Source organism: Beta vulgaris, chromosome 6 (genome assembly GCF_026745355.1).
Source record: "Beta vulgaris subsp. vulgaris cultivar EL10 chromosome 6, EL10.2, whole genome shotgun sequence".
Lineage (NCBI taxonomy): Eukaryota > Viridiplantae > Streptophyta > Magnoliopsida > Caryophyllales > Amaranthaceae > Beta > Beta vulgaris.
Genome location: NC_079207.1, coordinates 11,533,149 through 11,561,035, shown reverse-complemented (window position 1 = coordinate 11,561,035; position 27,887 = coordinate 11,533,149). Strand labels below are relative to the sequence as shown.

At 34.4% G+C, this 27,887-nt stretch overlaps 1 protein-coding gene across 2 annotated transcripts in view; it reads right to left on the bottom strand.

The window, feature by feature from the left end:
- Positions 1-282: 282 nt before the first annotated feature.
- LOC104895901 (transcription factor PIF1) overlaps positions 283-27,887 on the bottom strand; it is a 44,379-nt gene continuing 16,774 nt past the window's right edge. The window contains exons 3-5 of one of the 2 annotated variants that reach the window (XM_048646549.2): positions 26,996-27,091; positions 4,987-5,052; positions 283-733 (exon numbers count right to left, since the gene is read on the bottom strand). In XM_048646549.2, the coding sequence (XP_048502506.1) occupies positions 374-733; positions 4,987-5,052; positions 26,996-27,091 (522 nt within the window). In that variant the 3' untranslated portion in view covers positions 283-373. Of the gene's footprint in view, positions 734-4,986; positions 5,053-20,506; positions 20,747-26,995; positions 27,092-27,887 lie in introns of those variants that run through there. The other variant, XM_048646551.1, reaches the window with a different exon arrangement.

Genomic DNA, 27,887 nt, shown 5'->3' with positions numbered 1-27,887 from the left:
GAAGCAGAGAAACAATCAACTTATCACAAGTTTATTTGTATATCATGTTGATACAAAGAGTAAATTTACATAGAGTAGTGGCCAGTGGGTATCAACTTTTTCTCAAACTCCTTAGTCCTTACCATTTCCCGTTTCTTTTTCCGAATATCTCCCAAAAAAACATGCAATTTTCTTAATTTAAGATCAAACAAGACATTGTATTATAGATATATATATCACAGTAGTACATTTAAGAAACCCTAAATGAAGCATGTCAATGTTTTGCAACTAGAACACACAATTACATAACTAAAACACACATATGATCACATATGATTGAGAACAGTAGACTGACTATTAATACCACATTGTGATGTTATTATGTGTATACTCATCAAGAAGTGGGTGGTTGGGTGTGAGGCTCTCCGGGGAAGGTGACTTGTGGTACACAAGTGACAGAAGGCAATACCACAGGTGTATTAGTAGTACTAGTACTAGTAGTAGGAGGGAGTAATTGTGGGGGGGATAAGTTTGGTGTAAATGGAAAATGAGATTGGGGTTGAAGGATGGGTCGTTGAGTTGGAATACTACCACCATCAAATGCAAATGGTGGAAACGTTAATGGATATTCAGAAGCATTCATTTGAGGCCACCAACGCCAAGGCCCTGATCCATAAAACATATTGGGCGGCATTATCATATGTTGTGCATATGGAACTTGCATCTGGCTTTCTTTGCTTGAACTTGACAACACCTGTTATTTTTTAATGCAAATGTTAGGAAGTCTTAAAAATAATAACATGCACATACAAGTCTTCAGAAGTATTCTAGAACATATTATATACAATTATACATCATAATAATATTGTTCAATTATTCAGCAAAAGTTCAAAAGGTTAACCTATGATTTTTTAATGCACATGTTAGGAAGTTTTATATAAAAATAACATGCACAAAGTCTTGAGAAGTACTATAGAACACATTATATACAATTATACATCATAATAATATTGTTCTATTATTCAGCAGAAGTACGAAAGGTTAACCTTGTCAAAGGACCAACTCAACCAAAAGCTTAAGCTGGTGGTTGGAGTCCTAAGAATTGATTTATACTCTATCACGCTCCCTCACGCGAGAGCCCATTGGGCTTGAAGTATGGATGCAACACATGCCTCCTTTATACCTGACACTAGATATTCCACTTAGAAATGAGGGGTGGATGAGATTTAAACCCGTGACTTTTATGTCACGCTGGCTCTGATACCATGTCAAAGGACCAACTCAACCAAAAACTTAAACTGGTGGTTGAAGTCCTAAGAATTGATTTATACTCTATCAAACCTATTTAGAATCTTCGAATCTCTTCTTATTTTCAACTTTCCCGAATGCAAGAAAGCAAATTTACTATTGTAGCATATTAAAACATTTCACATTTACAATTGCCACCTCGGTACCTCTTGAGAGTTTGGGCAGATGTTTTGCCCCAAAAATGATGCTAATAAAGTTATAATGTACCATCTATTTTTTGAACCCCAATAGTTTTGACCCTAAATTTTGTTTTTGCCAAAAATTAACATAAAATCCATCCAAAGAAAGAAAAGGTAGTATTTATTAATCGTAGATGCAAGGTGTCTTATAAAGTACTCCCTCCGTTTCTTTTTGATCTACACATTTACACTTTTCACGCATGTCAATGCAAAACTGAGGACATATATCTATAGTTTTATATTAGTAAGAATTATAAAAAGTACATATTAATAAAATACATGTTATGATGAATCTAACAAGATCCCACACGACTATATTTTCATCTGCGAATAAATCACAAATGATGGTCAAAGTAAAATTTGTGAATAGTATAAAATATTAAAGTATAACAATTAAAATGAAAATGAACGAGTACTAGATTGCTATTTTAATAATTATTTTTTAATGATTTTTGGTTTTCGATAAAATAGTTGTAGAAAGTAAAGAAATAATATCCAAAAAAAAGTGAAGAAAAAATGCAAGGATTGATCGAAATTGTATGGGTATAACCTAAGTGTATTAGCGGACCCACCGGAAGACTCCGCGAGCATGGTCGAGGACGTGAGCATGATAATATCATCTACAACTCCACCGAAGTCAGTTCATCCCCCAGATCTGACAACGTTAGCGGACGCCTAACAAGACAAAAGTAAGGGAATTTTCCCACCCGTCAAGTGCGTCATAGCCCTACACATGTCGAAGGATTATATGCCCTATCAGAGGAAAAATACTTCTATAAACATCCCAATAGTACTATTTTGCAGGTACATTTTCTCTCCTACTAAAAATAGCTTATCTCTCTCTAGTTTCTCTCTCTAAATCCCAGTGAGACCAATACTAACTTGAGCGTCGGAAGGGGTTTCCTCACAACCACCCCGAGGGTAGCTCACGTTTGCGTACTGTGCAGTTATCAAGCAAGGACGTTACTCCTCACATCTTTGGCAGACTCCACCGAGGCCGTTAACCGTTTCACAACCAAAACAACTTGGCGCTAGAAGGAGGGGGGCTTCCTATTCTTTTAAGGTAACAACCATGGGTGACGCAAACAACAATACCGGTCACGGTCCCCAGGAATTTGATGTCGGCCAGACATCATCGCAACCAGTTATCATTGGGGCGCTAGGAAATCCACAGTTCAATTATCGGACACCTGAAGAGCGAACCCCGAAAAGTAATGTACCTTTTAACTTGGCTCAACTGAGTCAATTCTCTCCTGAGCAGCTACAAATTGTAGCATCCTTTGTACAGATGTTAACTGGTAATCCCCAGCAGAGTACTCCACCTACTCAGCAAACTGGCAGAACCCGTAAGCGACCACTGGTCACGACCGGTAGGAACGCTGACGGTACTCCGCTCCGGAAGATGCGGTCCCTGAACCAAGACGGATGAGAGATGGAGAAGAAGATTGATCAATCAGATTATGAAGAAGAAATACTGGAGACAAAAGAGTTGTATCATTCTGAAGAAGAGGCTCAGGGTTGCTCCCGCCGTGAGTACAACGCCACTAGTGCTAGTAACTATTCGACAGGGGGTCACCTTCTTATCAAGCCAAAGCTCTCACCAACTTCTTCCCAGATTCATGCCAAGTGTCATGGTGAAGTTAAAACATAATAAAGTATTGGGCGGGATTTTCGGAAAAGTAATCATTAACTTTTCAAAATTATTCAACTCCCCAGAGCGACATGTGGCACCCATCAAATTTATTCCTTCGAAAAATCAAACACAACAAAAATATACTCGCGTCCATCTAATAACATCCTTAGCGGTCAAGACCCCAAAAGATGTCCGGGGGCTAGTTGTATGGGTATAACCTAAGTGTATTAGCGGACCCACCTGAAGACTCCGCGAGCATGGTCGAGGACGTGAGCATGATAATATCATCTACAACTCCACCGAAGTCAGTTCATCCCCCAGATCCGATAACGTTGGCGAACAACGCCTAACAAGACAAAAGTAACGGAATCTTCCGACCTGTTAAGTGCGTCTTAGCCCTACACGCGTGTCGAAGGATTATACGCCCTATCAGAGGAATAGTATTTCTATAAATACCCCAATAGTACTATTCTGCAGATACATTCTCTCTCCTACTAAAAATAGCTTATCTCTCTCTAGTTCCTCTCTCTAAATCCCAGTGGGACCAATAATGACTTGAGCATCGGAGGGGGTTTCCTCACAACCACCCCGAGGGTAGCTCATGTTTGTGTATTGTGCAGTTATCAAGCAAGGACATTACTCCTCACATCTTTGGCGGACTCCACCGAGGTCGTTAACCGTTTCACAACCGAAACAGAAATCATAGATTTAAAAGATTATATATGATTAATAGTATGAACAACTTTTTTTTATTATTGTGGGTTGTAGACTCGTACTGATACTATTTGGCATAGAGCTAATTGTTTTTCATATTAATAAACAATCCTATTTACTATGCTTCACATAAGTTATGTAAATTTTTTTTGGTCCTACTACGAGAAGTGTTTCACCGCCTTCAGCGAGTGGACTAATCTCATGTGGAAGTTTGCATAAGTATCTCAAAAGGCAACATTTATCCCAGCTGAGATTTTTTCCATACCCAAAGCTCGAACTCGAGACCTTGATTAAGGAGCGAGAGGCCCTTAACCACTCACGCCAACCCCAATTGGTAATTATGTAAATATATGATCAGTGATATTGAATGTTTTCTATATACTTTATTATATTATGTTTCCTTAAAAATATGAGCAGACTTGGCATTATAGAGAACTAGCGATTTATGCACGCGATGCGTGTCTGGTTTTTTTTTTCAAACATAAATTCTAGCCTCTTGGGCATAATCAAGGGTAAAAGTTTAAGCATTAGACATTTAATCTGGCTAAATTTCGTGGTTAAGCCTCTATCACTTAATCCTTATTTTATTAATTTTTTTACTTATTCTTTCTTTAGAGTTTTTAAAATTAAATTTGATGAAAGATAAAAGAGTATTAAGTGAATTATTTTTGGAATTTTGTATGATGTATTAACATAGTCTTTTGTGTTAGATAAATCATTTCACTTTGTTAATTGATTAATTTCATTTTGATATAACACTTCATTGTGTTTGTGAATTAATTATAAGATATTTGATTGATATAATCTTATAGTCAATGTTTTTCATTTTGGTGGTTCAATTATAACTTGATTGCATTCAACATTTAAGTTGATTTTTTTAATGTTATATTTGAGCTTAACTCTGATTCCTTTTTTTGGTAATAGTTGATTTACCGGGCAATTCAGTAAATTTATAAGGGGACATTAAGCTCCTCCCTTCTTTTATATAATAGAGATAAAACATAATTTGTTGAGCACTCGAAGGCTTGAACCTAGGTTCAAGATTATGATTCCCCTCAAAAAAAAAAAAAAAAAAAGTTCAAGATTATGATGAGAAAATGAGCCGAAGCCTGAGTTGCAGATAATCAAGGAATAAAAATACTCATACTGGAAAGAACATGCTGTTAATATTACTTCAACTTGAGACTTCAAGGATTTGATGGACTCGATGGCATGGTCGAGTATGGACACATGGTCACTCTGCAACATTATTACACAAAAACCTTTTTCAGTCTCATGAATGATAATTCATAATCATAATATGATAGCAAATATGTCGGTAAAATTTAAGAACAATGTCGTGGCTTAAAAAAAATGCCATTTATTCCGAAATACACAAAGTTGTTAGTTATGCAAGCTTAATAGTACTCTAATACAATTAAAAAGGTCTAGAGAAATACAAAAATTCTTATATGTGACCGGTCACATATTCACATCTATAACATTTCATTATAGTCGCCCCCATATAATAAGCCCATAGGCTAATTTTTCAAACAAAACTCTAAAAATGTCAAGAACGATAGGAGGAGAGAGAAATATTTGAAAAGTAACAATAGCGGAATGTTTATGAACCAAAAGATAACATGGCCGGAGACGGAAGTAGTGGAGCTGGGTTTTGAGATGGGAGAGATAATCCTGGGTTTGGTCGTCGTCGAGAGAGACATTGATGATGTCACGACTGATTTAGGTGTGTGATTTGAAGTTGATCTGAGAGAAGGTGAGAAGGTTGCCATGAAGTTGATATGAGTAACTCCATGTTGTTCACGTAAGTAATTAAGCCCATTTTGTTTCACTTTTTGCTTATTGATGGTGGTATTGTTGCGGTTTTACCCATACGCTGCAATAAACCACGTCAAAAGAAAAGATAAAATATAGAATTTCAACGGGACGATTTTCAAACTTAAGTTGACTTTTGACCAGATCTATTGCTGCAATAATATTTTAATCTATTGTTGCGGCTTCTTAAAGGAACCGCAACAATATCCCTTACAAGCTCATTACAACTTAGGATTTTTAGCGCTCATCCTCACACCTATCTCCTCATTCAAAATCTCTCTCACGCCTCTCATCCTTTTTCAGATTCTGACTCTCTCTCACCCTATCCCCTATTTCAAACTCTCATCCTTCGACCCTCTCATCCGTCGACCTCTCTCCTTCGTCGACCTCTGTCATCTCTTTCGTCCTCACACCATGGCGAAGCAACACGCTCCATCTTCTTTCAATGAGAAATGCTCCATCTTCGTTCAACGAGATACGCTCCATCTTCGTTCAATGAGAAACATGCTGACATCCATGCCGAAGAAAAATACATGAAGACGAGTTTGCCGCCTTCGACGAGTTTGGCGGTGGCCGTCCATGGCGAACTTCACTGACATCCATGGCGAAGCAAAATACGAATTGTTAGGGTTTGCGTGAATTTCATCTAAGATCTTAGATGAAACAATCAAATATAGAGTTAGCGAAGTCAAAAATTCCGATCAATTCGGCTTCAACTAGTAACGATGATCTTCGACCTTCACGTTACGAATCCGACTTTGGATTCAATTCGCCTTCAACGATAGCAATTTCTTCAATCGAATTTTGAAGGTTGAGATCATATATCCCAATTCACTCAGTATATTTGGAAAATTCAAGTTGGATATTAAAATTTGGCTCGATATCTTTCCAACACTTGTTCAGACGCTCGTTTCCGATAAGAAACGAGTGAGATATGACCTTTTGAAGATGAGCTGGCTGGCTGACAGACACGCGCGTGCGGCCACACGCAAGACGAGTTGTAAGTTTTTGGGAGTTAGAGGAATCTTTTTAGATGAATTAGCAAGTTCTAGGGGTGAAACCCGCGCCCGCGGATTTCAACATGTTTTCAACTATTTTCTAGTCTTGTTACGTCATGATTCTTTTGAAAATATTTTTATTTCATAATAATTTGTTAATTGTATTAGAAAGATAAATAATTAGTTTCGTAAGTCTAGTTGGGATAAGATTTCATCCTCTATATATGTATAGGGGGATTTGGCATCATTATGTTGTACATATATATATGTTCATCAGATATGGGAGTGATAATTAAACTTTAAGGTTTCTAGATATAGTGCTTGAGAGAGGTTAATGAAATTTTGGTGGTATTTCTTCTACGTGTCAAGGAGAGTTTTTCCACAATAAATTTCCGTTTGCCGTTGCTTTAATTTTTCCTCATTTAATCTGTTTATATTATTTCTTGCTACGTTTTCGCAATAGTCCTTACAGAAGTACTATTAGAATTGAGTATTAGGAATATAATTGCAATAATAAATTAAAATAAAAAAGAAAAAAATGCATTTGATATCAAAAAGTATTATTATTGTTAGGGAAAAAATGTGGAGTATTTGATAGCAAGCAGGAAATCACAATTGCTAGCAAAGTATTGTACATTACATTAAGTAGGAAGTTATTATTGCCAATAATTTATCACACATATCAAGTTAGCAAGTTAACAAATCTAAATTATATCATAGCAAGATAACTTAACTAATATATACACCCGAGTCCAAATTGTAACGCAAGAGGTCATGACATATGACATCCTCGTTAGATACCATTTCTCGCGCTAGCTAATAGTGTCGAGTCATTAATTTCTAAATGTATATAGAGTTGTAGGGAGTTAAAAGTACATATAGAATTTAAGATAAGAAGAAATATAGTTTCATTTGGCATAAAATACTTAACTATAGTAAATTGATTATAACTTTTAACATATACTTCAAAAATTATCCATTTATACTATATTTAGAAATTTATAAATGGCTTACAATCAAATACTTAAATACAGTAAATTGATTATTATAAATTTTAATATATACTTCAGAAAACGTCTACGTACTTCCATTTCTAAATACATGCAATATTTGAAATTTTGTATTATTCCCTAACTTTGACGCATTATAAACCTAATATATGAAAAAAAATATCATATACTCCCCGCATTTCTTTTTAATCTACACACTTATTTTTGGTCTTCTTTATAATGTATACAATGTTTTCTTTTCTGTTCTTGGTAACATGTCCAATTTCACTTTCTCCTATTTTTCCACCCATGTCATTCCCTTTTTAATATGTTAATCTCTCACACTTTCAGTTTCTCTCTCCACCTTTTCAATTTATCTCATACTTTTGGACTTCCTCCTTGATTCTCCATCAAAACGAAGTGAGTAAACTAAAAAAAACAGAGGAAGTAAGATATTCTTGTATTAGACTCATAATGTATTTCAAATTTTTAATTTGATTTTTTTTGTAAATTCTACTAATCGATAGTTAAAGATATTGACTGTCATCAAAGTATCGTATTGGCATGTATAAAAGTCAACATGTTGCACATATTTATAAAGTGTATTAGATTCTGTACCAACTGAAAAGAAGTTCAAAAAAAACTTTAAAACAAGATCCATTTACAATATATCTAAAATTTTGTAAAAATAAAAAAAAAATCAAAAATTCCTTAGAATATTTGAATTAATGATAATTTCAAGGTATATTTTTTTTATCAATTAGTATGAGAAAGGTTTGATGTGGCTAAGATAGACATTGTTTTAGAAAAGACTTGCTTCTAACCATACAAAGTATTAGGTATACATACATTCAATATTCACTTAAGTAAAACAACTTCCATTGATTATTTATTTTGTATAATACTTTCTTTTTATAATTCAAAATATCCATATATGAGACACAAGTACTACAATAGCTCATGTATTTAAAACTGCAAGTCTTTACCAGGGCAGACTTAAGTAATATATTTAAAATAATAATATTACCATAGTCGATAACTTATTGTAAGTCTGTGTTGTAGAATTGCGAGATTATTCACACACACGCTTAATAAGAATACCTCTCTTATTATTAAAGAAAATTACTCAATACTTAAACTCCTAATCTCATAAGTTGTGCTACAACCTAGCACCTCCTTATATAGTAAACTAACTCACCTTATTCCTTATCCTATTATGTCTCTACTTTATATTTAGATAACTCCTAAATACTATATGATATCTCTTCTATCTGATATCTCATATACTTAGATAACTCCTAAATATACTTTAATCTGATCCTCTCGCTATTTCAAGCTTACAACCACATTCTCCCCCTTAATCTTGAACTCATCGTCCTTCACATCTTGAACTCCAATAAGACTCCTCATTTCTTTGAATCTGGTTTTTCCGAGGGCTTTTGTCAAGATGTCAGCTTTTTGCATATTACCAGGGATGTGTTCAACCTTCACTTGTTCATTCTCAACACACTCACGGATAAAGTGATACCTCGTGTGTATATGTTTACTGCGTCCATGGAACACTGGGTTCTTGGTAAGAGCTATAGCAGATTTGTTGTCAACTCGAATAGTCACCCTTTCATATTCTCTACCAGTTACTTCAGCAAATAGCTCTTGAAGCGAGATAGCTTGTTTTGCAGCTTCCGTAGCAGCCATAAATTCTGCTTCACAAGAGGAGAGTGCTACTGTTTCTTGCTTTTGAGAACACCACGTGATAGGACACTCATCAAAGTAGAATATATGACCAGTTGTGCTCTTCCCATCATCCACATCAACATTGTGGCTGTTGTCACTATACCTTACTAGTCCTGAACCACAACCATTAGATCGCTTAAAAACAAGTCCATAGGACAGAGTTCCTCGCAGGTACCTTAACACTTGTTTCGGGGCTGCTCCATGGGACTCCTTTGGTTCTTGCATGTATCGACTAAGAACACCAACACTGAAAGAAAGATCAGGTCGTGTGTGAAGTAAGTATCGGAGACACCCAATACTTTTCCTGTAATTCCTTTCATTAATGCAATGTTCTTCAAGCCTCTTTGATAATTTCACATTGACATCCATAGGCACTTGAGTTATATTGCACTCATTCATTCGAGCTTCTTCCAGAACCTTAGATGCATATTTCTCCTGTTTTAACGTTATACCATCCCTATGTTGAAGTACTTCAATTCCAAGATAGTACGTTAGCTTCCCAAGGTCACTCATCTCAAACTTTGTTGCCATTTCTTTCTTAAATTTGAACACTATATCAAGAGTTGAACCCGTAACCAAAAGATCATCTATATACACTGCTACCACCAAAAGGTGTCCTTTCTCCTCTTTTCTATAGAGTGATGGTTCCTTGGAACACTTATTAAAGTCTAACTCTTTAAGAACCTTGTTCAATTTCTCATTCCAAGCTCTTGGTGCTTGTTTTAAATCATAAAGTGCTCTGTTCAGTTTGTATACTTTATTTTCACTTCCTTTGATCTCAAACCCTTCTGATTGGGTGACATACGCTACTTCCTTCAATTCTCCATGCGGAAACGTAGTTTTTACATCAAGATGATGTATCTCCCAACCATTTGAGGCAGCTAGAGCAATGATGAATCTGATTGTATCAATGCGTGCTACAGGAGCAAAGACTTCTTCACAATCAATACCAAGTCTTTGTACGTACCCTTTCGCGACTAATATTGCTTTGTATTTATTGATACTATTATCGGGATTACGTTTTATTTTGAACACCCATTTCAGCCCGATTGCCTTGGCTCCAAGCGGTAGATCAACCAGGTTCCACGTCTTATTCTTGGTTATAGATGAAAGCTCATCTTCACAAGCCTTTACCCAATGCTTACTGTTCCTTGCTTCACTAAAGTCCCAAGGTTCCTCATTGACCAAAACAAGAAGACGTTCACACTCAAATTCCGTAAGACAAACATAATCGTTCAAATATGCCGGTTTCACACTCATTCTTTCCGACCTTCTTATCGGAACTTGGGCACCATTAAGATTCCCATTCAGCCCATGATCAGGGCTTCCTACTTCAGAACCAAGCTCTCTGTCTGGGTTTTCTTCGTTATCACTCACAGCTCGAGTGTCGACAACTCGAGTGTTGTCATCATCACCACCTTCATTGTAATCGACCTCTTCGATCTCTATAGCACCTTCATTCTCACTTATGCCTCTATAACCAAACTCTTCCAAATCGACGATAAAACTTCCAGGGACTCTACTTGCTTCTCCCTCAGCATTGTTCCAATTTCATCCTTTATCTTCATCAAATATTACATCACGACTTACGATTATTCTCAACGTTAATGGATCAAATAGGCGATAAGCCTTTGAATCCGGTTCTATCCCTAGGTATACCAATTTCTTTGATCTATCATCTAGCTTCTTCCTTCCTATAGCTTCTGTCCTTGTATATCCGATGCAGCCAAATACTCTAAAGTGTTCAAGGTTAGGTTTCTTCCCCTTAAGTACTTCGTATGGAGTTTGCGAACTAGAGTTCTCATCGCAACTCTATTAATTAAATATGTAGAATGCCTCACAGCCTCTCCCCATAGATAGTTTGGTAAGCCCTTATGCTTTAATATACACCTAGTCATCTCCAAGAGTGTTCGATTGCGTCTTTGCACTACCCCATTTTGTTGTGGTGAATATGGTGCAGTCAAGTGTCTTTTGATGCCATATTTGTCACAGTAAGCTTGAAACTCGTGAGACGTAAATTCTCCACCCCTGTCAGTTCGGAACGTTTTGATTACGGTTCTCGTCTCTTGTTCAGCAAGTGTCTTGAAGCTATTGAATTTATCAAGGGCTTCACTCTTCTCCTTCAACAGAATTGTCCACATGTAGCATGAGTAGTCATCAACAAGCACGAATACGTACTTCTTGTGAGCTGGAGAACAAGGTGTGATGGGGCCACATAGATCCCCATGAATAAGCTCGAGTGCTTGAGTTGCTCGATAGGAGGTGGCTTGAGGAAATGATTGCCTTGTTTGTTTCCCACGAAGGCATGACTCACACGTTTCCTTTTCTACTACAACTTTTGTGTACCTATTACTACCTCGTTGTTGATCATTAGTTTCATTGTCTCCAAGTTAACATCCCCTATTCTTGCATGCCACTTTGATGACTCAGTGGATGTTGTCAACTGTAAACACTTGTTGCTTTTTACTTCCAGTATGACCTTGTACAGACGATTCTTTGATCTGGTTGTCTTCACCAATAATTGACTCAATCAATTATAGAGCATCAATTGATCTTCTTTCATACTTACTTCACATCCTACTTTTGTGGCTTGACCAAGGCTTATTATGTTGCTTCACAACTCTGGTATATAGTATATGTTGTTCAGGATCTTCTTTTCACCAGTTTTAAACAAGAATCGAATTGATCCTTTGCCTTTTATATCGACACGGGAATCATCTCCAAATCTTACTTTGCCCCTGACTGTTTCATCAATGCTCAGGAAGAACTCACGGTGACCACACATGTGGTTACTTGCACCATTATCGAGATACCATACATCCTTTGTGTCTAGTTCTTCTTCAAACTTGCTTGGTTGCACCTTTTGTTCATCGAGATGCATCACCTCATGCATTATTAATTTATCTGCCTCTTGAGTGTCGTCTTCTTTCTTCTCCATGGCTTCTTGGAGTTTAAGTAATCTATCTGGGTATTCTGAGGCATAGTGACCTTTCTTATCACAACGATAGCATATTATAGATTCTTTGTCTTGTCTTTGGTAACTCCCATATCGTCCACGTCCTCTTCCTCTTCATTGAGAACGACCCCTTCGCCCTCTTCCTCTGTTGCCTCCATAGTTTTCCTGAGAATACTGTCGCGAATCTGTGTTGGTATACATGAGTTTACCTTGATCATCGTTCTCAGTTTGATCTTCTACTTCTTCCTCACTGATTCTTTCTTCATAGGCTTTTAATCTCCCAACAATATCTTCAAAGCTTGTAGTTTTTAGATCGAGAACTTGTTCAATAGATGCAACAATGTGATATATATCTTTTTCTTGGTAAACTCTTAAGAAACTTCTTAACCAGTTTTGTTTCTCAATAGTTTCTCCCAAAGCAACAGACTTTGAGGAGACGTCTGAGATCTTACCAACAAAGTCGTCAATTTTATCGGTATCTTTCATCTTTAATCTATCGAACTCGACCATTAAGGTTTGTAATCTAACCTCTTTTTCTCGATCAGCTCCAACATGTCTCGCCTTTATAGCATCCCAGACTCTTTTTGAAGTTTCAAGATCTCCAACCTGCAAAATCAGTGCCTCGGGTATAAATTGGAATAACAGGGCTACGGCCATGTTGTTCTTGTCCTCATCCTTTGTTCCCGGATCAATGGTTTCCCACACTTTGTGAACCTTGAGTGCCACCTTCATACGCATATACCAAACTGTGTAATTTGTGCTATTTAACATTGGACACTTAATGGACAAAGGTCCGATCTCTTTAGCTTTGATTGCCACCTCATGCTCTTCTTTGTCTTCCATGGTCGATTCTATTGTGATCGACTTCTCGGAAGCTCTGATACCACGTGTAGAATTGCGAGATTATTCACACACACGCTTAATAAGAATACCTCTCTTATTATTAAAGAAAATTACTCAAAACTTAAACTCCTAATCTCATAAGTTGTGCTACAACCTAGCACCTCCTGATATAGTAAACTAACTCACCTTGTTCCTTATCCTATTATGTCTCTACTTTATATTTAGATAACTCCTAAATACTATCTGATATCTCTTCTACTTAAATAACTCCTAAATATACTTTAATATGATCCTCTCGCTATTTCAAGCTTACAACAACATGTGTCATATGAGAGTTTTGGATATTGAGCAAGATGGAAAAGCAAATGCACTAAATATTGCAAAACATTGATTAATTGGGTCTAACAAGAAAAAGTTGTAATGTAGCATTACATGCCAAAGTGTTGTTCTTTCCCCTGTTCTTACAATTTTTTGTTATATTAGTCATTACAAGACAATTGGGTCTAGCAAATTGGGCAGCCACTTTACTGTTGTTCTAGACTTAGGTGAATCTGCTAAATAGCGTACTCCCGACTCTCATGCCCGTGCTGATTTAATTATGCTCCTTGAGGTAAGCATCATTTGTGCATTCGTTTTTCAAGCTTCTACTCCCCTACATCCTTTAATATAGTGCGTATTTTTTTTTTATCATAATAATTAAAGTAAGTGAACATGAATTAAATGATAAAAAATTAGTACTATTGTGGGAAAAAACTGATTTTAGGAAAAAAGAATTGAGAGTAAGAATAATTGGTGAAAGTGTTTGACTAAGGCTATGTTCAGTTCACCTTATTTTTGCTTATTTCAGATCTAATCAGATCAGATCAGATCAGATCAGAAAAATTAAGTTCAGATCAGATCATATCAGATCATGCTTATATTTAAAATCCATTATATCTTTCATTACATATTAGTAAAAATTATAATAATTGAATATTAATAAAGTACTCATTGAGACGAATCAAACAAGACCCCACATGACTACATTTTTTCGTATATATTGAGAAAAATCTAAAAGATAAGATCTTGTAATCAGATCAAATCAGTTCAGATTAGATCAGATCATATCAGAAAAAATAAGTTCAGATCAAATCAGATAAGTTCAGATCAGAAAATTTCAGGTGAACTAAAATAGCCTATAGTGCTTCAATATTAGTCAATCCCTAGTTTATAGCTTACTAGTCGTTGCATATACACGCGATGCGTGCATCGACAATCTTATGTAGTTATATACAAATGAACATGTTTTTTTATCTAAAATTATTTTGATAGTGATGTAAATTATTGAGGTTCTTTTGTAGATGTTATTATGTTTTTAAATTAAAGGTGAATGATTTTTAACTGTTCAATACCGTCACTGTAAAATTTGGTCGATGATTTACTAATTTTCTTTTCAGCGACTTTAGTATAGTTCTTTAACAATTATAGATTTTAATAAACCATATTATTTGAACTTTGTAAATATGAAATATTATGAACTTTATTCACCCCTAATTTCATAAAGCTCACTAAAAAACCTAGCCTCCTCTCTCCTTTTCTCTCTCTAAAACCCTAGCCTCCCTTACCCCTTCTTCATCAATTAGGGGGCTGCCATGGATGTTTTCATCCATGGTAAGCCCACTTTCCCCTTTTATTTTCAGTTTTTAGTTCATTTTCTTGTTTTGTTCAATAAATTAGTATCTCTTTATGAGATTTTCTCAAACCCTTTTATGGGGTTTTTAGTTTCTGTTTTGGAAATCTCCTTCTCCTCTATGGGAGTTATGAGTATGGTTCTTTTGTTTTTAGGTATGAGAAATTATTTTCATTTGTTGAAGTTCGAGACTCAACATGAAGAATTAGGGTTTCACAATTTTTGTAAAATTATGGAAGACTATTGGAATACGTTCATCCCAAAATTTCCGCATCTGCAGATCGTATGCCGAACCAGAGCGAACTCACAGATTGCATTGATTCAGATGAAGATTTTTATTAAGGCAAAATTAAGTCAAATCTGCGATGTTTACATTTCTAGGGTGATATGTATTTCTATTAGAATTTTATGTTTTTCAAAAATGACTTGTAAGTGCCGTTTGGCGAAATATTAATGAAATCCCTTTTCTTTCAAAAAAAAATATGAAATATTATGTTATCACGATATATTGCTAACTATTTTTGGTTGAAGATTCTAATTAATTTCTTAAATTGATTGTGTCAGTCTAGTTTGTCAAGTTATTAATGGTATTGCATATTTCATTCATATGGCAAATTTTATTGATTCTCGTATTTCAATTTTTTATAAAAAGAAAAATATTATTTTAAATTATTAAAGGATATTTTAGTCACTTCAAAAGAGGATACCACACCTCCTCCCTTGGCTTATATATAATAGAGATTAGTTGAGTTGCTTGTTAGACGTGTAGGATGTAGTCAAGTAAATTAGTTGTGGAAGTGGGTCCATGATTCCACCCATTATTCCCACAATATTTTCCTTCTTTCAAGTAAAGTTTGTTTTGGTTTAGCTTATAAAAGCTCTTTATGTTTGTTGCTTTGATTATCAAGTTAATAAAACAAGTTTACTCTCACTTACTTGTTACCACTTAATTATTTTCTCCAACAATTTTGGTATCTAGAGCCAGCTTAGGAAGTCAACCATTGCAAGTCTCTTTCATATTTCTCAAATTGGTAAAGTAGGTGAGAGAAACCAAACAAAACAATCCCCACCCCAAACCAACCTTGCCTTTATTTCTTTTTTCTAGTGTGAGAGCAAAACACGGTAAGGGCTGTGAAACAAACAAAAAAAACATTCAGCAAATTGAGTGAATTTCTTTCTATCTTACGCCCAATCATGTCAGCAAATGGAACCAACCCCACCTTTAATCCCTTAATTCCAATTTTTAAGGGAGAAAATTACCAATTTGGAGCCTAAAAATGAAAACCTGATCAGTTGTTACGAGACAATTGCAAGAAGGACGCCAAAGCCTTGTTCTTCATCCAACAAGCGCTTGACGACAACATCTTCTCACGAATTGCTGCAGCAACCACGTCTAAACAAGCTTGGGATATTCTCAAACAAGAGTATCTTGGTGATAAGATGGTAGTCACCGTTAAGTTACAAACTCTTTGCCGTAGTTTTGAATTGTTGGAGATGAAAGAGAAAAAGTTTAGTTCAAGAGTATCTTTATAAAGTGTCTGGTAATTGGTAATTCAATGAGGTCATATGATGAAACAATAACTGAAGCCACCGTTGTCAAGAAGGTTTTGAGAACCTTACTCTCCTAATTTAATCCTCTAATCTCTGCAATTGAGGAAACCAAAGATTTCACTACCTGCACCTTTGATGAATTGATGAGCTCCTTGTTAGCCTATGAAGATAGGACGGGTAGGTCTAGTGAAAAGGTGGAAGAAAAAGCCTTTCAGGTGAGCCTTCCTGTAAGGGAAACTTTCCAAATTCTGGAGGTCGTGGCAGAGGACAAGGTGGCTTTCGGGGACGAGGTTGTAGCAATACCGGAGGTCGTGGACTTTTGGTGATCAACGTCAAAGCAAAAGCCACATTATATGCCATTATTGTAAAAAGAATGGGCACAAAGAAGTTGAATGTTGGAAGAAACAACGAGAAGACAACCAAGCCAACTTCACTGAGCAATTAGAGGAGGAGAGCAATTTGTTTATGGCTCATTCGACACTTGACATTGGGCTCAATGATGTGTGGTTCATAGATATTGGCTGCTCCAAATATGTGCGGCACAAAATCTATGTTCAAGGAACTTGACGAGTTGAAAAAATTTGAAGTTCGGCTCGGAAATGACAAACCAATTCAGGTTGAAGGAAGAGGTACCTTTGTCATGAGATCCTCTCCAGGTAATGTCAAATTACTCAAAGATGTGCAATACGTTCTTTGTTTGGCTCATAATTTGTTGAGTGTGGGACAATTGATGATTAGTGGTTATTCAATTATGTTTGATGATAAGTCTTGTAGCATTCATGAAAAGAAGTATGGCAAAAAATGTTTTAACGTAAATATGACCTCAAACAGAATGTTTTCACTTGATGTCTGTCAAAATCATGCACTAGTAGCAACATAATGTTCTGGAGACGATTTGTAGCATTTAAGATGTGGGCATTTGAATGTTAAAGGATTACAATTGTCAGGCAATAAAGAAATGGTTGTCGGGTTGCCTGAAATTAGTAATCTCAGTTTTTGTGAGGGGTGTGGTAATGGATAACAAAGTAGACGTTCTTTTCCTATGGCAAGGCTAGGAGAGCTTCAAAGCGCCTAGAATTAGTTTATGCTGACCTTTGTGGTCCTATTTCAGTTGAGTCCTTGGGTGATGCTCGATATTTTTTGTTGTTTGTGAATGATTATAGTCGGATGTGCTAGGTATATTTTCTGAAATACAAATCTGAGACATCTGACTACTTTAAAAAGTTCAAGTCCCTGGTAGAGAAACAAAGTGGGTGTCAGATCAAGACACTTCGCACCAATCGAGGTGGAGATTTTGTGTCAGATGAGTTCAATACATACTGTGAGAACAATGGCATTCATCGAGACCTCATAATACATCGCACACCACAACAGAACGGGATTGCAGAACGAAAAAATCGCACAATTGTAGAGATGACAAGAAGCATGATGAGTGCAAGAAGTGTTTCGAAGCATTTATGGGGAGAGGTCGTCGCTACATCAATCTATATCCTTAATATCTCCTATTAAGGTGGTCTACAACATAATTCCATATGAAGCATGGAGCGGTAACAAGCCCAAGGTAAGCCATTTACGTGTTTTTGGATGTATAGCTTATGCTTTGGTGAATTCTCAATTTCGCAAAAAGCTTGGTGAAAAATCAGTAAAATGTATCTTTGTGGGATATAGTACTAAATCCAAAGCATATAAGTTCTATAATCCTTTGAGTGGCAAAGTTTTGATTAGCAAGGATGTTGTGTTTAATGAAGATGCAGATGGAACTTTAACTCTGATCTTGTAAGTTCAACTTTTCCGTTGCCAAACTATGACAAACTTGTTGGTGGGAGTACACTTGAAACTGACTCTCGAAGTTCCCCTGCAAAGAGCCCTACCGCATCACCAGTTGCAAGTAGTGGCCCAACTCCTTCTAGTAGGGCAAGATCCTTCCCTTTGAACACGGCAGTACCGGATTCAGCCAGTGAAACTCCTCCTAGAAAATTCAGATCATTGCAAGACATTTATGGGTCATGTTCTTTTGCATTATATGTCACAGAACCAACTTCTTTTGAAGAAGCGCTTGACAATGAAGAATGGGAGGTTGTAATGACAGAAAAGTACGAGCAATCGAGCACAATCAGACATGGGAATTGGTTGATTTAGCGGAAGGAAAAAAACCATTGGTTTAAAATGGGTTTTCAAAATCAAGCATCATGCTGGCGGAAGCATTCATAAATTCAAAGCTAAGCTCGTGGCGAAAGGATATGCTCAACATCAAGGTATTGAATCTGATGAAATGTTCTCACCGGTGGCTCGTTTTGAAACGGTGAGAACTATTTTATGTCTAGCTGCCAAAATGAATCTTCTTGTTTATCAATTTGATGTGAAATCTGTTTTTAAATGGGGAACTAGAAGAAGAAGCTTATGTGTCACAACCTGAGGATTTGTTGTTAATGACAAGGAAGAAAAGGTGTACAAGCTTAAGAAGGCCCTTTATGGGCTTAAACAAGCACCGAGAGCGTGGTACAAGATAATTGACTCTAATTTTTTGGGGAATGGGTTTGTAAGGAGTGAAAATGAACCAACTTCGTATGTGAAAAAGAATGATAACAATGATTTCTTATTTGTCTGCATTTATGTTGACGACATGATTTATTTCGGGTCTGAAACTCTTGTTTCTGAATTTAAGTCTTGCATGCAAAGTGAGTTTGAGATGTCAGATTTAGGGAGATTACAATACTTTCTTGGTCTTGAAGTGAAACAGGCAGATGATGAAAATTTTGTTTCACAAAGAAGGTATGCAAAAGATCTTCTCTTCAGGGTTGGGATGTAAAATTGCAAGGTTGCAGCTACCCCCATGAATTCTAGTGATAAGTTTCAGCTTGAAGATGGTACACAACCTGCAGCTGCAACTTATTACAGGAGTCTGATTGGTGGACTTAATTATTTGACACACACACGTTCAGATATCATGTACTCTGTGAGTGTTTTGTCAAGGTACATGCATGAGCCTACAAAGCAACATCTAGGTGCAGCAAAGCGAGTGCTCCATTATATTGCAGGAAATGTAGAGTTTGGTATCTTGTATTCCAAGGATGCAAAATTTTAGATTACTTGGGTATAGTGACAGTGATTGGGCAGGCTGTGTGGATGACAGAAAAAGAACCTCTGGTCATGTTTTCAGTCTAGGATCAGGAGCGATATCTTGGAGTTCTAAGAAGCAGGATGTTGTTCCTTTGTCTTTTTCAGAAGCTGAGTATGTCGATGTGACTTCTGCAGCATAGCAAGCTATGTGGTTACGGAGACTATTGGTTGATATCCATCACAAGCAAGATCATGCAACTGAAGTTTTTTGTGATAACAAAGTTACTATTGGAATGACCAAAAATCTAGCTTGAAGTCTCACAGCAAAAGGGGAGTCTGAGTTGCATTTTTGTCCAACCAATGAGCAGGGCGCTGATATTCTAAAGAAGGCTCTTCCTCAAGCTAAGCATTATTATTTTCGACAGCTTCTTGGAGTTTGCATATTTGAAGCAAGGGGGGAGTGTTTGACTAAGTGCTTCATATAGCTTATTAGTTGAGTAGTTTGTTAGACGTGCAGGATGTAGTCAAGTAAATTAGTTGTGGAAGTGGGTCCATGATTCCACCCATTATTCCCATAATGTTTCCCTTCTTTCAAGTAAAGTTTGTTTTGATTTAGCTTATAAAAGCTCTGTATGTTTGTTGCTTTGGTTATCAAGTTAATAAAACAAGTTTACTCTCACTTACTTGTTACCACTTATTTTCTCCAACAGAAAGAACCTATGACTAATTCAAGTTTTGGGTTGAATAAAAAAGAAAAAAATGATTCTGAAAAGCAACTATATGATAGTGGCTAATTTTTAGCAAATCATTAAAAAAAGTGGAACTAAAAAAGACAACAACATTGTGAGACAAAAAGAAAATAAACACTATATTATGGGACGAAAGGAATGGTATTTAGATACACAAATGAAATCGATAATTATATTTTTGTTCTTAAGTTGTTTATCATCATTCATCAATGGCTAATGGCTACCTAGCAACTAATACACAACTCGAACAAATTTTAGCAACTTAGGGTCCGTTTAGCATTTTTATTAGTTCTCAGTTTTTGATTTTATGAATATAAAGTCATATGGTATAAGAAATATAATAAACTTAGTCATAATTATATATAGTAAACATGTCAATTCTGAAAAGTGCCAACAAAAAACTAGAAATTAATTTTCCGATTTTCATATTTTTATTTTTGATTTTTTAAAAAAAATACTGAAAACTGAAATAAAAAATGATATTAATGAACAAACCCTAAACTATTAATAGTCCCAGAAAAAGTGACATGTTCTTGTAGAGGGATATCTCCATGCTTCTCAGTTCTAACCTGTTTTATGAAATGTCCATTAGAAATTCATTTCAAAGGTTTAGATAGTTAAAAAAAAAAATATATACAGTGCAAATTTCGTGATGGTCAAATAATAATCGGTAAGACTTCGTAAGAGATATAGTGCGTATGTATGGCGATATTGTATGTTGTGAGTCAGTGATGTTTAATTTTAAGATATAGGTAACTCCTAAGAAAATTAACATTATTCTAAGGTAACCATGGATCTTAAAAGTGACATTTATAGGACATTCACTTGTTTTCTAAAAAATCTGTTTGAACGTTTTTCTTTTGTGGTTTCAATGTAGTACTTTTGTGGTTTCAATGTAATACTTGTATGCTAGGTTATGTTTACTTCACCTGAAATTTTCTAATCTGAACTTATCTGCTGATCTTATCTGATTTGAACTTATTTTTTCTGATTTATCTAATCCAAATTTTTTTTTTGATCTGATCTGATCTGAACTTAATTTTTTCTGATATGATCTGATCTGATTTACAAGATCTTATCTATTATAAAATATATTATTAATTTGTAATTCATTATTATGCGATACATTATAAGATCTTATTTATAGTTACTATTATTGTCATTTTATTACTATCACAACTTATACACAACTTTTATTATTATTAATAATTATTATTAGTATCATTATTATGATAACAACAACAATAATTACAATCATAATAATAATAATTCTTACTAAAATAATTCTATAACCCAAGTCATTAATCTGTAAGAGCACTTCTAAAATATTTCACACTTTCCCTTAGAAAAAAAGTTTCACACTTGAGAAGTCGGCAGACTCGACTCATTTTTTTTCATATAAAATATAATATGATGTACAAACAACTATGAAACTTTACCTAAGTACTACAACTAATTTATTTTTTTATGTTGCACACCGGGCAACCTCTCCTAGCCTCCTCATTTGCTATGAACATTGATATTTTCAGTTTTTTTTAAAAAAAAAATTATTTCAGCAAAAATTCTATCTCCATTATTTTCAGATTTTTTTTTTGAAAAAAACAAAAGCTCATGTTTTGCTCTGTGAACACAGAGTTTCCTTGAGCAGAGTGTTGTTCTTGACAAATTTACATTTCAAAAAATTGACTTCTCTTTTTGTACTATATCAATGGATGGTGGTTTCCCATGTATTGAATTGTTAGTTGGTTGGAGGACAAACATAAATTCTACTGTAAATATTGCACCAAGTAGAGCAGATTGTGATATGTTCAATGACTTGCGTAAGAAAGAAATTGATATGGTGCAACTTCAAATAGCTAGAGAGATTTGGAATTCGGTAGGAAGAGGTATACCTGATCTAAATTTATAATGTGCATCTCGCACTTAGCTTATTTTGAAATGTAATCCGAACTTAGTAGTTTCGTTGTCATGAATTAAAGCTATCATATTTCATATATTTCTTATTTTTGCCCCAATCTTATATTTTTAGCACATGGCTTTTAATTTTTTATTATTTAATAACAACAAAATAACTTAAAATAATGATAACAATGACATTTATAATGATAACAACGAGATTAATGATAATTACCAATATTAATAATTGATAAGTACAACAACAATAATAGAAAAACCTTTTGAACAAATGTACTAGTAAATAATAGTATTAATAATAATAATGAGTTTTTAAATATAAACATGATTCGATCTGAACTTATTTGATCTAATCTAAACTTATTTTTTCTGATCTAATCTAATATGAAATAAGCAAAAATAAGATGAACTGAACATAACCTTAATATCTTCAATTTCATAAGTCACAAGTTCAAAAAAGTTATTGATATGATTCCAGAGTATTATCATTTTCCTCATTTATTGGTATCAAATCTAATGGTCAAAGTTGACTATCAAAATTTGAATGTTGCAAGTTAAACTGTTTTTGAATGGGAACAATAGCATCTACATATAAATATATTAAAAGACGTGCATAAACAAGAAATTGTGCCACGTGGTGCTCTTCCTAGGGACTTTCAGTTCATGTAATCCATGTACAATAAAAAAATTTAGAAATTGCATAGTATAGGGTTTGATCCCGAGACCTCAAGTACATATACCAAAGTCTTAACCACTAGACTAAGTTGTATTTAGTGTTATTATCATAAAATTATATATTAATAAATGGATTTTTTCTTACCCGGAACATAGTCCGGGCCTAATAACTAGTTTACTCATGATAATATGATAATATTGTAACCCTATTAATTAATGGTTTATAAAATATATGCTCACTATGTAAGTACTTGTATTAATATAGGTTACATAAGGTCAATGGAAAACATTTTGGACTTAATTTCATTATTTTCATCAAAAATGTATTACTGATCACTTATAAAATCGCAGTTTGGGGGTGAAAATTATTTGGAGAAAGATGAAATTCAATCCAATCCATATCAAATTAGTGATTCGGATTGGCTCGGACTATGTTCAGATAGAATTTTTATGAAAAATTGAAGGACTGGATTAAGGGTGCTTGGATAAAATAATCCAAAATAACCGAATAGTAAATGGGGCCTATATTTTTTATTTATGATTAGGCTTAACTGCTTTTTTTTTAAAAAAAAATATCCCAAATGATTTGGCAGCCCTTTGCTTCCCCTAAAAGTTTAAACCCTAACTTGCTAATGTAAAGATGAACCTGCTATCTATTTGAAAATATTTGTTATGCTGTTGTTGAACCTTCTATTGTAAATTATGAGTTTGTAATGAATTATTAGTTGTTATTAGCTTATCAATGAACTTTTAAGGGACCGTATGAACTATAAACTATTATCGAACATATTATTTTGAAACATATTATTTTGATGCTCTTGTCAAATTTATTTCATCGAAAGAATAGATTTTTAAAAAATTGGATAATTCAAATTGGATATTTTTGACATGTTTTAACTATTAATATAGTATTATTTCTACACTCCTTTAGTTTTTATCAATAAAAAGTTAATACCCAACTTTCTCTCTCTTGTAGTAAAAATAAACCCCACCAACTTTTATGACATCTAATTTTCAAATAAAATAATATTTAATAACCACACTACAATTAGTCACCTTAAAGTATATGTCGCTACAAGTCTTTAGATTTTTATGGACAGATGGAGTATTTTTCAATATTAAGAAAACTATTCCCACTTATTAAAGAAAATGATTGTTCCTAGACAATGACTTCTTCACACTTAGATATAATGTATTCTAAGATTTATTTATATATTTGTAATATCCTAGTCAGCAAAGTACTTAGAGTTAGCTATGTCCAGTTCACCTTATTTTTGCTTATTTCAGATCTAATCAGATCAGATCAGATCAGATCAGAAAAAATAAGTTCGGATCAGATCATATCAGAAAAAATGAGTTCAGATCAGATCATGCTTATATTTAAAAACCATTATACTATTAAATATCTTTCATTACATATTAGTAAAAATTATAATAATTGAATATTAATAAAGTACTCATTGAGACGAATCAAACAAACCCACATGACTATATTTTTTCTTATATATTGAGAAAAATCTAAAAGATAAGATCTTGTAATCAGATCAGATCAGAAAAAATAAGTTCAAATAAGATCAGATAAGTTCAGATCAGAAATTTTCAAGTGAACTAAAAATAGCCTTAATTGGCTATAGTTTGTATAAATGTAGAAATCTTTCTATCATTAGTTAGCTTTTGAATAACATAATTTATTTCTTCTTCTCTCGAACGGGTTCTCTCTATCTTCTCTCTCTTGATGAAGATAATGAAAACTTGTTTTGAGTTTCTTCAGTCCAATCTCTTTTTTTGAATTATTATTCATAATTATCCATTAGTTAAATATGTAAATAAAATTCAATAATAACACTTCTTGATTAGGAGGGCATGGGAGTGAAACTTATTTTAGCTACATGCGTTTTGGGGGAAAACTAGTTGTTGCCCGGGCTAATTCCCGGGTCATTGCGTATAATTACTTTATTATTTTTTAATAAAATTTAATGGAATTACATGTCCCCATATCAACATATACATTTAGATTATACGTGACGACCTCCAATACTTTATAACTTTCAATTAGTATTGACTACCGAGGTATAATAAATTAATTGCTATATCATTCACTTTTCGATAAATGGGTCACTCTTTTACGTCAAAATGAGTCATTTTTAAACAAAGAATAATTATTTACCATAAACGAGTCACTTGTATAGAAGTAAAAGTGACTAATCTAGGGCAAAAGGTTACTCAGGCCTAAAGGGTAACTTGTTGTATTAATTAAATAAAATCACTCCTATACAAGTTTATAAAGTGTCTATATATTTAAGACAAATAGGTATCTGCTGCATAAACTCGTATCATACAATGGATCAGTCCTTCAAATAATTAATTCGACAAGACACAGTTTGTAATATCATTTTTTCAGTCATAAAGTTAAGGCACGTTCCATTTAGGGATGGCAGGTGGGTATAATTTGGCGGGTTTCGCACCGCATCCGCCCCAGTTGGGGCGGATATGGATATGACTTTGGTGGGTAGTGGATGGGTATGGATACGAAAAGTCAAATCCGCCATGGGTGGTGGGTAGGTTGTGGATATGAGGTCACATCCGCCCCAAATCCACCCACCTCGCCCAATATCCGCCCGCCCCGCCCCATATCCATCCGCCCCGTATAATATTTACTAATTTACCGTTTATAAAATAAAGAATTATGTTCATAAATCTAAAAAATTGTAAAAAATAATTAAGAAATATGAATACTAAGAATGTGTATTTTGTTTTCTTTGAAATGGATGTTTGTAATAACTAATTTATATGATAGATTATATATAGAAATAAATCAGGTGGGCGGGTGGAAAATCCACCTAGGTGATGGCGGGTATAAGTGGGTAATGGATATCCACTTGGGTGGTGGAGCGGGTGTGGGTATAACCTTATACCCACGTGGGCGGAGGTGGATATGGAAACTTGTACCCGCCATGGTTGGCGGGTAGGTGGTGGGTATGGAAAATTTAGGTGGAGGTGGGTGTGGATTTAGGGGTATCCGCATCCGCTCCGCCCATTTGCCATCCCTAGTTCCATTTCCATTCTTACCTATAACTGAGTGGAATTAGCTACAATATATTTTCTCAAATTTCTCCTTCAAATAGGTAATACTGTGTTTTTTATTTTATAAAAGGCTAAGCATAAATTAAGGTTGGATGGACCCATTAGAAATTTTATAGTGCAGCAAAGTTGATTGTGATATTTTATTATCACTATTATGGTAAACAGAAACTTAATAGGTATTATAACTTGTAATACGAGGAAATATATATATATATATATATATATATATATATATTAATCATTTACTTGATAGGTCAATTCATGTAGGAGTCCAATGTGTGTGTCAACTTAAGAAGCACTAGATTTTTTGCACGCTATGCGTGCGTGTCCTGTTAACTTTTTTGATTTTATCAATTAGTTATTAATCAGTATTACAAAAACTTTAATTTGAAAATATATTTATAATTATTATTAATTTTTAACTATATTTTTCTTAAATCAATGTTTCATTGGTTTTTTTTAGTTATTTGTTCATCATTATTCAAATATATTATCGAGAGTAAGAAATATACAGTAGAAGAAAGTTTGTGCTCAAATAAAGTGGAAAAAATTTGTGTATCAGGTTCAATGGTCGAAAAGAGTTTGATTTACATAATAGAGATTACTGAAGATTTGAAACATTGATTTAAGAAAGGAAAGGGGGGCAAAATAGTCAGCTCAAAAGAGGACACCATTGCTCCCCCCTTCCCTTATGTAATAGAGATAATTACTTCTACATTCAATAAAAACATCAATATGTGCTTGTAGATTAGTTGGTTAGTGTATTTATATCTTAAAGGAGAGGTTGTTAGTTCGAATCTTAACACACATATTTTTTAATTTGTCTCAATTGCTTAAAAGAGGGAAAACATGTAGTATCATGATATTTAGATGGATTCTTTCGCTGTTTTATTTGGATTCTTTTGCTAATATTGCTCTGTTTCTTTTTGTATATGCTACCCTTTCTAAAAATAGATGTTTCAAATTAGATACATCTCTTTTTTTTTTTTTTGAGAAATAAATCCTTTTTAGCTATCTCCTATTACATGGGTCTCCATTTTTCTTTCTCTCTATCTCTCTTTCCTTCAAAAATTGTCTAGCAGTATGCAATTTCAAAAGTGTAGCATCTAAAAAGAAATTGAGAATGTATAAGTTTATAATTTTACCTTTTCGTAGTTGGGAAGTAACATTTGTAACTCTCTCATCTTCGCATTGATGCGTTTCCTCCTCCTATTCTCACAACTTCGCTTCTGTGAACGTTTCTGTATATGTATATAGAATTAGAGAAAACATTTATAAGGAGATGCCAAACGACAAGAACAAAAGAATAATTCAAGAACATATATTATCTAGGGAAACAAAAAAAATAAATCAATACGGTGGATTATGGATATTATTAAGGAATGACCTAAATATTGTTACGAGTTGCATGAACAATTGACAATACAATATTTTGTGCTCACATCCTCACTCCAATACATTTGCCTCTTTTTACTTGCAAAAATATTCATTTCTCTAAACATGAAAATGAACTTTAGTGCGTGTTGACTAGAAGTTCAGGATGGATATATTTCCACAAAAAAGTCCATAACAAACTTTTAACAGTTATTGTAGCATATATTTCCACAAAAAATGTTGCATTTTAACTTGTCATCATTAAACTATTAAACATATACAATTTGCATCATGCAGTCAAGTGTGAATTTATGTTCTAACAGTTTTTTTCCACCCATGTGCTCATGTGGAAAGCACATGTGTGAGAGATTGTTCTATATATGCTCTAGGTATACCTAGTGTACTTATATGTAGGAGTTAGAACAGTGCAAAGAATAAGATCGGATCGAAATTATTTGGAACGAAACATATCGAAGATTCTGGTCCGATCTTCGATCCGCATAACCATTTCGGGTTTCCGGTATGGTTCGGTAAAAACCCAAAAATTCTAATCCGGACCGGTGGACCATTATTTCTATGTTTTTAGTAAAAAAACAAGTTGAAAAGTTAAAAACAACCTCAAAATTCGAAATTTAAAAAGTTAAAAACATACTCTTTATCACC